Here is a 17153-nt window from a genome sequence, read left to right on the forward strand (position 1 = left end):
ACAGCTTTACGCTCACGCAAGCGTCGATCGATCTGAATGGCCAAAGACATAGACTCATTCAGACCAGCAGGCATGGGAAATCCCTCCATGACATCCTTAAGGGCTTCAGAGAGACTCTTTCTGAAGATTGCTGCCAGGGCACATTCATTCCACTGAGTGAGCACAGACCACTTTCTAAACTTCTGACAATATATCTCCGCTTCATCTTGACCCTGACACAGAGCCAGCAAGATTTTCTCTGCCTGATCCACTGAATTAGGTTCGTCATAAAGCAATCCAAGCGCCAGGAAAAATGCATCAACATCACACAATGCCGGATCTCCTGGCACAAGGGAAAATGCCCAGTCTTGAGGGTCACCACGTAACAAAGAAATAATAATCTTTACTTGTTGAACAGGGTCACCTGAGGAGCGAGGTTTCAAGGCAAGAAAAAATTTACAATTATTTTTGAAATTCAAGAACTTAGATCACCAAAAAACAAATCAGGAATTGGAATCCTAGGCTCTGACATCGGATTCTGAACCACAAAATCTTGAATGTTTTGTACCCTTGTAGTGAGATTATCCATCCAAGAGGACAGACCTTGAATGTCCATGTTTACACCTGTGTCCTGAACCACCCAGAGGTAAAGGGGAAAAGAGAGACAAAACACACTGCAAAGAAAAAAAAATGGTCTCAGAACTTCTCTTATCCCTCTATTGAGATGCATTAATACTTTGGGCCAGCTGTACTGTTGTGACCTGGTGGTTAGGAGCACCCGACCTGATAGTTAAACTCATACAGGACAAGCTCTGGGATGTGGGAGCTCTGCTGACCGCAAGCCCTAATCCTATCGCACACACTAGAAATAGCCGTGGAGCGCTCCTGACGCTCCCTATACGCCTCGTCACAGCCTAAGGACTAGCTAGCCCTAGAAATAGAAAATAAAGCCTACCTTGCCTCAGAGAAATTCCCCAAAGGAATATGCAGCCCCCCACATATAATGACTGTGAGATAAGATGAAAACACAAACACAGAGATGAAATAGATTTAGCAAAGAGAGGCCCGACTTACTGAACAGACAGAGGATAGGAAAGGTCACTTTGCGGTCAGCACAAAAACCTACAAAAAGCCACGCAGAGTGAGCAGGAAAAAAAACCTTCCGCACCGACTCACGGTGCGGAGGCGCCCCCTCTGCGTCCCAGAGCTTCCAGCAAGCAAGGCAATATTCACAATAGCAAGCTGGACAGAAAAAATAGCGAACAGGAAAATAGCAAAGAGGAACTTAGCTTCTGCTGGAGTAAACAGGTAACAGAATGATCCAGGAGCGAACAAGACCAATAGTACAACATTGACAGCTGGCATGGGGCAAAGATCTAAGTGGAGTTAAATAGAGCAGCCCACTAACGACTTAGCCTCGTCACCTGTGGAAGGAAACTCAGAAACACCCACAGCCACCAGGGGAAGTCCATGGACAGAACCAGCCGAAGTACCATTCATGACCACAGGAGGGAGCCCGACAACAGAATTCACAACAGTTATCAGGAAGGATGGCTAAGGAAAAGTGAGGAATGGGATGCTCCTTTGGTCCGGATAGAATGTGACCGCCTGTGTTCACGCCGCACGCGCATCCCCGTCGGAACCATCAAGCATTGCTTCGCTCGCGCACCATTCAGGAAAGGCCAAAAAGCCTGTGCGCACACGCGCACGACCGCCCCAGCATGCAATGTGCCGCCCGAGTCACCGCGCATGCGCGTTACCTTGCTCCCAAGATCCTATGCGCAGGAAGCCAGAATTTCGCCATTTTTCTTAATAATGCAGCTGTTAAGGTGTGCATTACTGTGCCGCGTTCCACACTTGGAAGGACCCCTCACGGTGTGTTGCGGGCTTTACCCGGAGTGCCATCTTGGAAGCCCCCACGTGGAGATCTGTGAGGATTCTTCATAGGAGCAGCAGCACCTGCTACTGCTCCCCGCGCACCCTAGAGACCTACTGATCCCAGCGGTGGTGCTTTGGGTGGCCCAGCCAGCCGAGGCAGGGAACCCCCGCTGCCTGAACTGGTCTGACTGGCCCCGGAATCCAATGATGATCTGAGGGGAGACTTGCTGCAGGTTCCCCATCAAGGACAGGAAACCAAACTGATGCGGGAGAGAGGTACCGCCTTTTTATCTGTAGGTTTCATGTCCTTGGTGGGCGGATCCCCTCTTTCCGTGGTGCCATCATGGGGGACAGAGAAATAATAAGTTTTCATGTATCCTTTAATAAGATGTGTAGTAGAGGGGTTACAAGGACACTAAACTACAGATAGGCAAATTTCCAACGGTTGAGAGATGCAAAGCAGTCATCAAAGCAAAGGTGGCTTGTTGTGAATTCAGCTTTTGGTCTCCCTCCGGTGGCTGTAGAGGGTAATGCAGTTGTGACTGGACTGCAGGATTGGACAGGTGTTTCTACTAATTGCAAAACTGACTGGGGTATATAGCATTGCTGGATCCTTTAGTCAGTGCCAGTTGTCCATTGTTTTTGAAGGATTCACTTCCCTGCTGGTCTCTCCAGTTTGCTGTGCTTTTCTTCAAAGATAAGTCCTGGCTTTGTTTTTGCTGTCCACCTGCTGTGGACCTTATAGTGTTGTGCATATTCATGTTTTTGTCTTGTTCAGCTTTGTCTGTGAAGGATTTTTTGAAGCTAAGCTGTGTCTCTGGAGATGCAGATATACCCCCCATGTCTTTAGTCATATGTGGTGATTCGTATTTTCTGTGGTGGATATTTTCTAGTGTTTTTATACTGACCGCATAGTACTCTGTTCTATTCTTTCTTTTTAGTTAGCATGGCCTCCTATGCTAAAATCTGATTTAATTTCTGCGTATGTTATTTCCCTCTCCTCTCACCGTCAATATTTGTGGGGGGCTATCTTTCCTTTGGGGATTTTCTCTGAGGCAAGATAGGTTTCCTGTTTCTGTCTTTAGGGGAAGTTAGATCTTAGGCTGTGCCAAGGGGTCTAGGGAGTGTCAGGTTCACATTGCGTTAATGGCGTCCGTTAGATGGACTACGTTACAACATGGCATAATGCGGTGGTAATGTAGTCCCTAACGCCGCCATTAACTCCTAAGTCGGACGCATCGCTAGCGCACGCCCACAATGGGCGTGCGCTAGCGATGTGCCGTCATTGAGTGACGGACCCCGAGACGCGAGCTCCAGCATTTCCGGATCCATGACCGCTAGCGCAGATAGAGCTAGCAGATGCTCTATCTGCGCTAGCGCACTGCCAATACCGACACTTGCGTTAATAGCAGCCCATTCATCTATGTGTTGAACGGGCTGCTATTAACGCAATGTGAACCCAGCCTAAGACATAATTACAGTTGTTTCACACTCATTTCTTAAGTATATAATTCCACATGTGTTAATTCATAGTTTTGAAGCCTTCAGTGTGAATGTACAATTTTCATAGTCATGAAAATACAGAAAAATCTTTAAATGAAAAGGTGTGTCCAAACTTTTGGTCTGTACTGTACATAAATAGTAAGAAAATAAAAAATGACAGTGTTGCCCCCCTTAAAAATAGTGTGGGTGAAATGGTGGATGAGGAAGACGAAAAAGCCAATATGCTAAATGACTTTTTCAATAATATTTATACAAGAAAATCCATGGCGGACAACATGATCAGTGATAACAAAAATTCCCCATTACATGTCACCTGCTTAACCCAGCAGGAGGTGCAGTGGTGGTGTCTAAAAATTTGTAAAGTTTACAAATCCCCGGGCCTGAATTGGATATACCCCCAAGTAATACAGGAAATAAGTACAGTGATAGATAGACCATTATTTTTAATCTTTAAAGACTATAATAACAGGGTCTATACCACAGGACTGGCGTCTAGCAAATGTGGTGCCAATATTCAAAAAGGGGACAAAAGCCGAACTTGAAAATTATAGGCCAGTAAGCTTAACCTCTACTGTGGGTCAAAATCCTGGAGATGCTATACTGGAGTATCTGAAGAGGAATAACCTCATGACCCAATATCAGAATGGGTTTACTAGGGACCGTTCCTGTCAAACTATTCTGATAAGCTTCTATGAATAGGTAAGTTCCGGACTGGATGAAGGAAACATAGTGGACGTTGTGTATATGGACTTTTCAAAAGCTTTTGATACGGTGCCACACAAAAGGTTGATACATAAATTGAGAGCAATGGGGATATGGAAAATATGTGTAAGTGGGTTAAGAACTGGCTAAGGGATAGGGAACAAAGGATGGTTATTAATGGAGCACACTCGGACTGGGTCGCGGTTAGTAGTGGGGTACCTCACTTTTTAACATATTTATTAATGACTAGATGGTGGCCCAATTCTAACGCATCGGGTATTCTAGAATATGCATGTCCATGTAGTATATTGCTCAGCCACGTAGTATATTGCCCAGCCATGTAGTATATTGCCCAGCCACGTAGTATATTGCCCAGCCACGTAGTATATTGCGCAGCCACGTAGTATATTGGCCAGCCACGTATTATATTGCCCAGTCACATAGTATATTTCCCAGTGGTGTAGTATATTGCCCAGCCACGTAGTATATTGCGCAGCCACGTAGTATATTGCCCAGTGACGTAGTATATTGCCCAGCTACGTAGTATATTGCGCAGCCACGTAGTATATTGCCCAGTGACGTAGTATATTGGCCAGCCATAGGCAGCATCAATAGTAAAAAAGTTGGTCACACAGGGTTAATAGCAGCGTTAATGGAGTGTGTTACACCGCGGTCCATTACCGCTGCCATTAACCCTGTGTGAGTGCTGACTGGAGGGGAGTACGGAGTGGGCACTGACTGCGGGGAGGAAGGAGCGGCCATGTTGCCATCGGACTGCGCCGGTCGCTGATTGGTCGTGGCTGTTTTACCGCGACCAATCAGCGACTTGGGATTTCCGTGACAGACAGAAGGACAGACAGACAGACGGAAGTGACCCTTAGACAATTATATAGTAGATATTGTAGGGGGCATACAGAGTAGAATTTCAATTTTTGCAGATAACACTAAACTCTGCAGGGTAATTAATACAGAGGAGGACAATTTAATATTACAGGAAGATTTATGTAAACTAGAAGCTTGGGCTGATAAATGGCAAATGAGATTTAATGGGGATAAATGTAAGGTCATGCATTTGGGTAGAAGTAATAAGTATAACTATGTGCTTATTTGTAAAACACTGGGCAAAACTGTCACTGAAAAAGCAATCTTGCCTTGTGCAGGCGTGTACTATGGAGGACAGAGAATGAACTTCAATCCAATATTGCAGCCAGCATGCAGCCAGCGGGTAAGGAAAGGGTGAATCAAACACCCGAAAACTCCGCCCATATGACCCAAAACCATTCCCGCCAAATTCAGGTGACAGGTTCCCTTTAAAGTCTTCCTTCAAGCTTAAAAAAAAAAAAAACTATGTTACTATTTTCTTCTGGCGACTCGACTATGCAGCCCATTTTTCTCAAGCCCCACAGCCACACCCCTAGTTTTCAGAGAATCCTGTATTTCAGCTGATGTTATTTGTGGGTATTTCTTTGCATCTTGAACAATTTTCCTGGCAGTTGTGGACAACATTTTTGTTGGTCTACCTGACCGTTGTTTTGTTTTTACAGCTCCCCTGTTTTTACATTTGTTAATCACAGTTTGAACATTGCTGACTGGCATTATTCATTCCTGGATATCTTTTTGTATCCCTTTCCTGTTTTATACAATTCAACTACCTTTTCCCGTAGATCCGCTGACAATTCTTTTGCTTTCCCCATGACTCACAATCCAGAAGTGTCAGTGGCTGGATGAAAGATGCAAGAGTCTGACAGTAGTTTGAGAATAAATGCCTTCATCCAACCACTAACTATGAGTGGAGAAAGTTTTTTGGTGTTGTCATTCATATTCTCTGAAAAAAGGCCAAGAAAGCCAAAATTCTGCAGGGGTATGTAAACTTTTGTGCACAAATGTAATATATATATATATATATATATATATGTATATATATATATATATATATATATATATATATATATATATATATATACACACACACACACACGTACATAAAAAAGGACCCTTATCAGAAAAAACTTTCCCATACCTTATTTACACATGCTGTTATATAGGAAAAAGTGAGTGAAGGCATTTCAAAAGTGGGTGATTTTTTTTTTTTTTTTTTTAGAAACGATAAGATCTACTGGTAAAAAATCCCATCAAAGTCATGGCTTTCTTTAACACCTACAAAAAAAAGTTTGGTTGCAGGAAGACTAGCTCTGCTTTCTTGTCAAACATACTGTATGTAAATATGGTTGACAAGAAAGCAGTGCTAGCCTATATTCAAAATGGTTTTCTTATCAATTAAGCTCTGCTAAAAAACAATTGGGATGAAAATAAATAGCTTTTGTAACATTACACTAACTTTATGAAAGTATATTTTAATCACAGAAAAAATAGACATTGCACTTAATGACACTCTGGTTTGGAAGAGGGCTGTGGAGAAGTTTATAATGCCTTTTTTGTAGGAAGTAGTAAGCAAGTTGCTAACCCATAGTTAGTTCTTCTTTGAACTACTATTCAGAATATACCAAGAAAACCATATAACACATATTCCATATAGCAGATTAGAATAATTACCTATAGCATCATATTAATAGCAACAATATTTCCAAATCAGTAAACATATTACACTATGCATGAAATACCACTCACCTGCTGAAATATTGAGCAGTTTGCAAGCTGTTTCAATATCTTTCAATACTTCTCCCACTACCATGGTTTGCATTTGTTCAAGGGAATGATCTTCAATATGTAGTGATGTTTGGTACTCTAATTCATGGTGAAGTCCTTGACTGTCTATGACAGGGCACTGTTCAGGTTCTTTTGCCTCTTCACCTCTGGAACTACTTGGTACCACATTTTTAGGAGCCCAGCTTCCTCCATCACTACTGTATAAGATGTCACAAAATGGCACATAGTACCCAGCTGCCCCCTCTTCAAGAGGTTTATCTAGGCTAGTGAGGGAAGAATCCTGTAGCTCCAAGTGTGTGTGTGTAACACTGGGAAGGTTTGTCCCACTGCTGCCCATTCCGAAGTATTTCTATGCTGAAAAACCTGAAGGAAAAGTAATTAAAAGAATATGATTATCTATTATAATATGGCACAAGTTTTGGTTTGTTGTTTTAAAAATAATATGCAGGTATCATGTTGACTTTACTAAAATAAGAAAAATACAGTGCTGCAGATATGCAATATGTTCTGTGTATTATTGTCACAGGCGCCCTGTTCATGTATGCCTGGAAGAAATTAATAGGGCTTCCACAGACAGGATTAGTACAAGCCACTCCATCTATCAGATCACAGGGCTTGCCCTGGCCTTTACCCTTTAACCCCTGGTGGCAAGAAGTGTAATCATGCAGGATCGATACACAGAGATCAGGTCAGACAAAATTATAGAGCAAACAGGTGGTCAAAATACAAGTCAAAAAATGTATTATACAAAATAGCATACCAGGCGCAATGAATCATAGTGACCAGGTCTAGCTGAACTAAATTACTGGCAACCATAAACTGTTTGATAGGGTTTTTAGGACCCCCAGAAGAGAGCTAATTACTTACTTTGTCATTGCAGCAAAACACAGATGAATAGGAAGGCCTCAGCAATCTAAAAGCTGAACTGTCATACCCTGCCATCTTCCAACAGCATCTATCTTACGCCGGTATCACACTAAACGTATGGAAAATCATTCCAAGTCTCCCTGCTGAGAGTCGCACAAGTGTTATGTGTCGTTTCCATGGGGCACCCTGATGTTTATTGCTGTTTTATTACTGTTATGTGTGGTTATTCAGTGTTCTTATATTGTCCTGTAATGAGTGATATACTCTAGGTCATTGCATAAATTTAGCTCAGCGATTGAAGGGGTTAAGAAAGGGGCAGGTCCAGCAGGCTGACAGGGCATGAATTTCCTGTTTCTGCAGCAGAGCCCGGGCAGGCTTGCCCAGGGCAGGACACTCTCCACAGTGAGGAATGGAAGGTGACTTGGTCGAGGGGATAAAGTTGCCGCAGACTGCTGCCACAGTCTTTCGGGCAGTGTGGACGGACCCTGGTACCGTGGAACCATCTTCAGAAAGACTGATGTGGCTCTCAAGTTTGGATGGGAGCCACTGATGCTGACTGGCCTCAGGAAGTTGCAGGGACAGAGCAGGAAGCATTGTTTCATGTAAAGTAAAGTTTTCCCATTGGATTAGAACTGTGCCTGTGGTGTTTTCTTGGATCCTCATCCACAGCGGCTGCAGTGAGTGTGAAAAGAAGGTAACCGACTGTACTGCAAGGACTGGGACTTGGTCCGTTTTTACATGTGCAGGGGGCCGGGGTGCTCACTGCCTGTGCCTTAGCGGACTCGCCCATGACTACCACCCCGTGCCAACTTGATACATATGGTATAGTTGGTGGGGTGGAACCAAGCCGCCTTGCCGTTACAAGATTGATTAAGTAGAACCCCAGAATTTGTGGACTGGTGACAGCCATGAAAACGTTGAAGATGGTGGCTGACAGTGACTTAACTATGGCGCTGAACACTGACAATAAGATAGATAAGATGGTCAGTGGCGCGAACATGAAGGATGGTGCCGCCTTTCGTGGGCATCAAACAAGAAACTTGGCATGTCCCATTGTGAGTAGCGCCTGCCCAAAATGGGTGTGGACAAAGGAAAGGCTGCTGCCCCTGCAACAGAATGTGAGGAAATGGGTGGAACAGTTGGAAGAGACTCCGTCCATGACTGGGAGGAGCCTTATAGTGCGGGACGGCATGTCAGATGCAACTTTCTCGTACCTATTTATCCGTATGACATGCGTATGGCTTTATGTTTCTCACTGATGTTCCCCATTGACTTTAATGGCTCAATGGGCTGAAATGAGGAAAATGTGTGCGTATTTGTCGCAATCTAGATGGATGGTCCATGTGGTGTCCGAGTTTCTCACACAAACAGGCTTGCATTGGCGAGTCTCAAACGATATACGCGTACAATCGCAGCATGCTGCGATTTTACACACACGTCAAATACGCCTGAGAAAAAATATGGTGATGTGAGCTGCCCCATAGATTAACACTGGTCCGAGTGCTATGCAATGCTTTCTCGCATAGCATTCGTCCGTATTCTACGCTTGAGTGATTCCAGCCTTAGAGTGCCACTACTGTAGGGTGGTAGATGAGGATGTAGATGTCGCAGGGTCTCAGCGAAAGGGAAGGATGGTGGGCTTCAGGGAAGCTGTTATGCCAAATAGAAGGTTCCTCATACCAACAGGAGCTGTTGAGACAGGGGCAGGTCGGGCAGAACGGAGTTAAGGACTAATAGTACACTGGACAAAGGGATCATCATCCATAGGGGATTCTGTGTCACTATGTGTGTCGCAACCGCATGTATCCAAATTGCACAGTATCTGAAATGCCCTGTGACCCCCTTCAAGTGGTGCTACGAGCAGGGTCACTTGAAGATGTCACAGGGACGATTGCTGTGGGCCGCAACTGAGTTTTCTTACTCCTTAACCCCTTAATCCCATTTGATGTACTATCCTGTCGAGGTGACCTGGGACTTAATTGCCAGGTACGGGATAATACGTCATATGAGAATGGCCTGGCTCACGGGGGGAGCACGACCGATCGCCACCGTGTGTCAGCTGATTATTACAGCTGACATCCGGCACTGAGCGTCTCCTCCCTGCAGGCCCCAGATCCAAAATGGCCGTGGGGCTCCTTCTGGGTCCTGCAGGGAGGTGGTTTGCAAGCGCCTGCTCAAAGCAGGTGCTTGCCAGCCTGCAGCACTGCCTGCTGCCTGTCAGATCGCTGATCTGACACATTGCTGTGCAAAGTGTCAGATCAGTGATCTGACAATATAACATGATGTCCCCCCCCCTGGGGCAATGTTCTAAAGTAAAAAAAAATATTTACATATGTAAAAAAATTAAAAAAAATCCTACATAAAGAAAAAAATATAATTGTTCCAATAAATACATTTCTTTTATCTAAATTAAAAAAACAATAAAAGTACACATATTTAGTATTGCCTCATCCGTAACAACCCGACTTATAAAACTGTCCCACTTGTTAACCCATTCAGTGAACACTGTAAAAAAAAACCGAGGCAAAAAACAACGCTTTATTATCATACCACCAAAAAAAGTGGAATAACACGCGATCAAAAAGACGGATATAAATAACCATGGTACTGCTGAAAATGTCATCTTGTCTTGCAAAAAATGAGCTGCCATACAGCATTATCAGCGAAAAAAATAAAAAAGTTATAGTCCTCAGAATAAAGCGATGCAAAAATAATTATTTGATATAAAATTGTTTTTATCGTATAAATGCGCCAAAACATTAAAAAATGATATAAATGAGGTATCCCTGTAATCGTACTGACCCGAAGAATAAAACTGATTTATCAATTTTACCAAACGTGGAACAGTATAAACGCCCCCCCCCCCCAAAGAAACTCATGAATAGCTGGTTTTTGGTCATACACTGCCTCACAAAAATCGGAATAAAAAGCGATCAAAAAATGTCATGTGCCCAAAAATGGTACCAATAAAAACGTCAACTCGTCCTGCAGAAAACAAAACTTCACATGACTCTGTGGACCAAAATATGGAAAAATTATAGCCCTCAGAATGTGGTATCACAAAAAAAATTTTTGCAATAAAATCGGAAATCGGAATTCCGATACCGCAAATATCGGCCGATACCCGATATTTGCAGTATCGGAATGCGAAACACTAGTGGGGACACAAAAACTATTTTTTGCAATAAAAAGCATCTTTTAGTGTGTGACAGCTGCCCATCATAAAAATCCGCTAAAAAACTCTATAAATAATAAATCAAACCCCCCCTTCATCACCCCCTTAGTTAGGGAAAAATACTAAAATTAAAAAATGTATTTATTTCCATTTTCCCATTAGGGTTAGGATTAGGGTTGGGGCTAAAGTTAGGGTTATGGTTGGGGCTAAAGTTAGGGTTAGGGCTACATTTAGGGTTGGGGCTACAGTTAGGGTTAGGGTTGGGGCTACAGTTAGGGTTAGGGTTGGGGCTAAAGTTAGGGTTAGGGCTATAGTTAGAGCTGGGGCTAAAGTTAGGGTTAGGGCTACAATTAGGGTTGGGGCTAAAGTTAGGGATAGGGTTTGGATTACATTTATGGGTTGGGGGTAGTTAGGGTTATGGTTGGGATTAGGGCTAGGGGTGTGTTGGAGTTAGGGGTGTGGTTAGGGTTGGGATTAGGTTTAGGGGTGTGTTGGGGTTAGGGTTAGGGGCATGTTCAGGTTAGGGGTGTGGTTAGGGTTATGGTTAGGGCTGGGATTAGGGTTAGAGGTGTGTTTGGGTTAGGGTTTCAGTTAGAATTGGGGGGTTTCCATTGTTTAGGCACATCAGGGGCTCTCCAAATGCGACATGGCGTCCGATCTCAATTCCAGCCAATTCTGAGTTGAAAAAGTAAAACAGTGCTTCTTCCCTTCAGAGCACTTCCGTGCGCCCAAACAGGCTTTTACCCCAATATATGGGATATCAGTATACTCAGTACAAATTGGACAACAACTTTTGGTGTCTAATTTCTCCTGTTACCCTTGGGAAAATAAAATTGTGGGGGGCTAAAAAATCATTTTTGTGGGAAAAAATGATTTTTTATTTTCACGGCTCTGCATTATAAACTGTAGTGAAACACTTGGGGGTTCAAAGTTCTCACAACACATCTAGATAAGTTCCTTGAGGGGTCTAGTTTCCAATATGGGGTCACTTGTGGGGGGTTTCTACTGTTTAAGTACATCAGGGGCTCTGCAAATGCAAACTTACGCCTTCAGACCAATCCATCTAAGTCTGCACTCCAAACAGCGATCCTTTCCTTCCGAACTCTGCCATGCACCCAAATGGTGGTTCTCCCACCACATATGGGGTATCAGTGTACTCAGGAAAAATTGCACAACAACTTTTGGGGTCTAATTTCTCCTGTTGTCCTTCGGAAAATACAAAATCGGGGGCTAAAAAATAATTTTTGTGAAAAAATAAAGGATTTTTTATTTTCACAGCTCTGCGTTATAAACTGTAGTGAAACACTTGGGGGTTCAAAGTTCTCACAATACATCTAGATAAGTTCCTTTGGGTCCAGTTTCCAATATGGGGTCACTTGTGGGGGGTTTCATTGTTTAGGCACATCAGGGGCTCTCCAAACGCGACATGGCATCCGATCTCAATACCAGTCAATTTTGCATTGAAAAGTCAAACAGCGCTCTTTCCCTTCCGAGCTCTGCCATGCACCCAAACAGTGATTTACCCTCACATATGGAGTATTGGCATACTCAGGATAAGTTGCACAACAACTTTTGGGATCCAATTTCTTCTGGTAGCCTTGGGAAAATAAAAATATTGGGGGGCGAAATGTTCATTTTTGTGAAAAAATATGATTTTTTATTTTTACGGCTCTGCATTATAAACTTCTGTGAAGCACTTGGTCGGTCAAAGTGCTCACCACACATCTAGATAAGTTCCTTAGGGGGGTCTACTTTCCAAAATGGTGTCACTTGTGGGGGGTTTCAAGGTTTAAGCACATCAGGGGCTCTCCAAACGCGACATGGCATCCGATCTCAATTCCAGTCAATTTTGCATTGAAAAGTCAAACGGCGCTCCTACCCTTCCGAGCTCTGCCATGCGCCCAAACAGTGGTTTACCCCCATATATAGGGTATCGGCGTACTCAGGACAAATTGTATAACAACGGTTGATGTCCAATTTCTCCTGTTACCCTTGGTAAAAAAAAACAAGTTTGAGCTGAACTAATTTTTTTGTGAAAAAAAGTTAAATGTTCGTTTTTTTTAAAACCTTTCAAAAATTCCTGTGAAACACCTGAAGGGTTAATAAACTTCTTGAATGTGGTTTTGAGTACCTTGAGGGGTGCAGTTTTTAGAATGGTGTCACACTTGGTTATTTTCTATCATATAGACCCCTCAAAGTGACTTCAAATGTGATGTGGGCCGTAAAAAAAAATGGTGTTGTAAAAATTAGAAATTGCTGGTCAACTTGTAACCCTAAGGCTATGTTCACACTTTGCGGATTCCACTGCGAATTTTTCCGCAGCAGAATTCCAAAATCCGCAGTGAAAACCCGTCGCGGTTTTTACTGCGGATTTATCGCGGTTTTTACTGCGGTTTCGTCTGCGGATTTTCATCTGCAGTTTCTTTTGGAGCAGGTGAAAATCCGCAGAAAAGAAGTGACATGCTGCGGAATGTAATCTGCAGCGTTTCCGCGCGGATTTTTCTGCAGCATGTGCACAGCGTTTTTTGTTTCCCATAGGTTTACATTGTAATGTAAACTCATGGGAAATTGCTGCGGAACCGCAGCAGTCAAATCCGCTGCGGATCCGCAGCAAAATCCGCAATGTGTGAACATAGCCTTATAACTCCCTAACCCAAAAAAAATTTTGGTTCCAAACTTGTGCTGATGTAAAGTAGACATGTGGGATATGTTACTTATTAAGTATTTTGTGTGACATATCTCTGTGATTGAAGGGCATAAAAATTCAAATTTGGAAAATTGCAAAATTTTCGCCAAATTTCAGTTTTTTTCACAAATAAACGCAGGCAATATCAAAGAAATTTTACCACAATCATGAAGTACAATATGTCACGAGAAAAGAGTGTCAGAATCATCAGGATCCAGAAAAAGCTTTCCAGAGTTATAACGTCATAAATGGACAGTAGTCAGAAGTGTAAAAATTTGCCCGGTCATTAACATGCAAACCACCCTTGGGGGTTAAGGGGTTAAACTCCTCAGGGATGGCAAACTCAAATACATAAAAGGCTAAAATTAAAAGCTTGAACAAAGTCGTTTGCCAAACTTGAAATTTATTCAAAGAAATGTCTACAATTGAGGACATTTTTCCTTATCATCAAATATAACAATTAAATTTCTCATATGGAAACTAACTTAAAGGGAATTTCCCATGAATAAAGTACATTTTAAAGGGAACCTTTCAGCAGATTTTAACCTATGGCCACCACCTTTCTGCCCTATGTGACAGCATTCTATAATGCTGCATATATAACTCTAATTCATCTTGCAATTTAAAAAAAAAATCCTTTTATAATATTCACCTACAGGACGGTCTAGTCCAATGGGCATCGCTGACCTCATCTCTTCTTATGATGCCATCCTACTTCTGTGCTTCGCTTGGATGACGCGTCCTACATCATCCACAAAGTGCTCCCCTTCACGCTTCTGCGCAGGCGCACTTGTCCCTGCCCTTTCAATAGTAGAGCAAAGCACTTTAGTGTGCATGTGCTGGGGAAGGTCAGACGAGCTCTCGCACATGTGCACTGCAGTACTTTGCTCTACCCTCTGCAGGGCAGATTGAAGTGCATCTGCATGGAAGCACGAAGGAGAATACTGTGTGAATGATAAAGGACATGAAGCAGAGAAGGAAGATGGTATCATAAGAAGAAAAGAGGCACCGGACCAAGATCAGCGACTTCTATCGTACCGGACTGCTCCATAGGAGAGTATAAGAAAAAGGCTTCTTTTTTTTTACTGGCAGGGCGAAATGGAGTCATACAGTGGCTTGTAAAGGTATTCATCCCCTTTGGCTTTTTACCTATTTTGTTACATTATTTACAACCGGTGTTTAAATATTTTTGTAATCCGGATAGCTTGTGATGCATCAGCACTAAATAGTCTAAGTTAGAGAAGTGAAGTGAGAAAAATATAGACATGAATTAAATTTATGGCATCAAATAGCTAACAATTGGATCAGAGCAGAAAGGGTAAAGCTGATGGATAGTCAGAACGATGTCCAAGGTCAGGCAGTGAAAGATCTACACACAGAACACAAGGCACAGAGCGACAAACCACATAGTAGCTGGATGTACGTCTGTCAGAGGTGTGGGAGAAACAGCCCAGTTAAGTGCCCAGTTAAGTAGTTTGGCCAATCACCTAGGACAGTTTCAGCACATCCCTGTGCCAGATTGGATGGCTGAGCTGTCAGTAACTGCATTCCAGACACATTAAGGGATGGACCCGTGACAAAACTCCCTCTTCTACTGAGGGCCACCAGACCCCCATGCTTCCAAGAAAATTTTAGATGGAAGGCCCTGACTAACCGATTGGCCTTCACATCTTGAGCTGAGATGCAGGAGCTCTCATTTGGTCCGTATCCCTGTAAGGAGGAAGACCGGGCTGCAGGTACCTGTGTGTTGCCGGGTCCGGAACTGCCACCCCCTGACGAAGGAACTTTTTAGGGTCCGAAACGCGCGTCGGGGTGCACACGGTCCTACTGGCGGTCCTGGATATATGTACCCTCTCTGATTAGAAGTAAGTAGTATCGGATCATATATTTACCAATCATTGTCCTGTCTCTTTGATGGAGACCATGCAGGGCACAGATTGCTAATTATACTTGATTCAAAATAGCACATTGCACTTTCTGAGTTATACTTAGTGTACCCTATATACATAATATATATATATATATATATTTTAGCACCTTTTTATTGCACATAAGCACCTTTTAGTCAGTATCTCAGTATAAAAATTATATCACGTTTTTTGTGAGGCAATATATACCTCTAACAATTTTAACTACACGATTAGTCCCCTTTTCTCACATTTTTACACTTTTTTTACATATACATGTGTATGATATATTTTCTTATATATATGTGAGTATATATGGATATATTTCTACTAGTATCATTTGTGCTCTCCTTCAGATTTTATAAGTTTTTAATTTTTTGGTTTATATATGATCTGCATTTTTACATTTTGGTATATATGATCCTTACCTCTTTGCTTACGTATTGTCCCTTTTTTTGGGGTATCCAGTATAATTTTAATAATAATAATATATTTTTTTGACCTACCCAGTGCAAATTAATTGCTTTACTTTCCTTGACATGTGCACAAAAAAGCGTATTTTAAGCGTATACATGTACATTATTTTAATATTATATAAATAATAAATTCTTTTGGTTACTGTTTACTGCACATAAATAAAAGTGAACTATTCTTAATACTCCCTGTTATCCGTTTTTCTTTCTTGGCTTGATCCATACTCGGTGTTTACTTTTCTCCGGAACTGCCATGGCTGCATCCAGGGGAAAACAATGGAGAATAGGACAGAACCCATGACCTAGTGAAATGGGGCGTGTCGAGGTCTGAGAAGTAACAGGAAGCACGGGAAAACTCAGTAGATTCCCTCTGGCAGAGAGGGGGAACAGTGGTGTACCATGCTCTGCAACCAGAGTACGTGCGTGGTCGTGCCCCGGCAGAGGCTACTTGAGGACCCCCGAGAGTCATTGAGCACACAGAGTGGTGTGCGCTCAGCCAGTGTGCGTTGAGAAGCGAATGCCAGATGCAGGATAGTGAGGTGTGTTCCTACTCCTGGTCAGGCGTGCAGCGGAGCACGCACCGGATAGAGACTTCTGCAGCACTTTTCACCTCAGTTTTACAGATTAATAGACTACGGGCTCAACGGGTAAAACTGGTGACCTCCCATAGCTGCCAGAAGCTAAACTGTATGTTGGCAGGTTACGACTGAAGACAAAATGCCGGCCGCTGACGGTGTTTCAATGCTCATTAGATTGTATGCGAATAAGGAGCAGAAAAGCTACGATAAGTGAAGTTTAATAACAGGGCTGTTGTTTTTTTTCCATAATTCTATTATTAGTAACCGTTATCTCCCTGCGAGGAGTTCCTCATTGTTATAAAATTAAACCGCACTGTTGTTAATCTTTGCTCTGCATTTCCTGTGTTACTGCATCCCTGTACCTGCTTACATCTCCTCCAGTGGATGAGGTACCGGAGGGAATTTTGGATTCCATGAGAATTGACAACCCTCTAAACTTCAAAAGCCAAGCCACCATCGACCGAAACCGGCGGTGGAGGTGGGAATGAGGGATATAATGCCAAAGGTAATAACTCCTTTAATAGGAATTTATGGAACACATTAGGGATGCAAATGGATAGAGAAAGCTTTAATCTGAATGCCACCAGTATGACCACCTTTAGGGTCTCATGTGAACCAATAAACTTTGGACCAAACTTAGCTGATAGCACTTTAAGTTTAATGTTCCTACATGACAACCAAACCTTGTCCCCAATCTTAAAAACAGAACCCATCCAATGTCTTTTATCGGTTTTCCAT

General features: G+C 42.8%; 1 protein-coding gene across 11 annotated transcripts in view; it reads right to left on the bottom strand.

Moving 5' to 3' along the window:
* SPDEF (SAM pointed domain containing ETS transcription factor) overlaps positions 1-17153 on the bottom strand; it is a 1047406-nt gene that overhangs the window by 827348 nt on the left and 202905 nt on the right. For all 11 annotated transcript variants that reach the window (XM_069756552.1, XM_069756555.1, XM_069756553.1 and 8 more), the window contains exon 2: positions 6691-7092. In XM_069756552.1, coding sequence (XP_069612653.1) covers positions 6691-7066 — 376 coding nt within the window. In that variant the 5' untranslated portion in view covers positions 7067-7092. The remainder of the gene's footprint in view (positions 1-6690; positions 7093-17153) is intronic.

The sequence above is a fragment of the Ranitomeya imitator genome, chromosome 3 (genome assembly GCF_032444005.1).
Source record: "Ranitomeya imitator isolate aRanImi1 chromosome 3, aRanImi1.pri, whole genome shotgun sequence".
Taxonomy (NCBI): domain Eukaryota; kingdom Metazoa; phylum Chordata; class Amphibia; order Anura; family Dendrobatidae; genus Ranitomeya; species Ranitomeya imitator.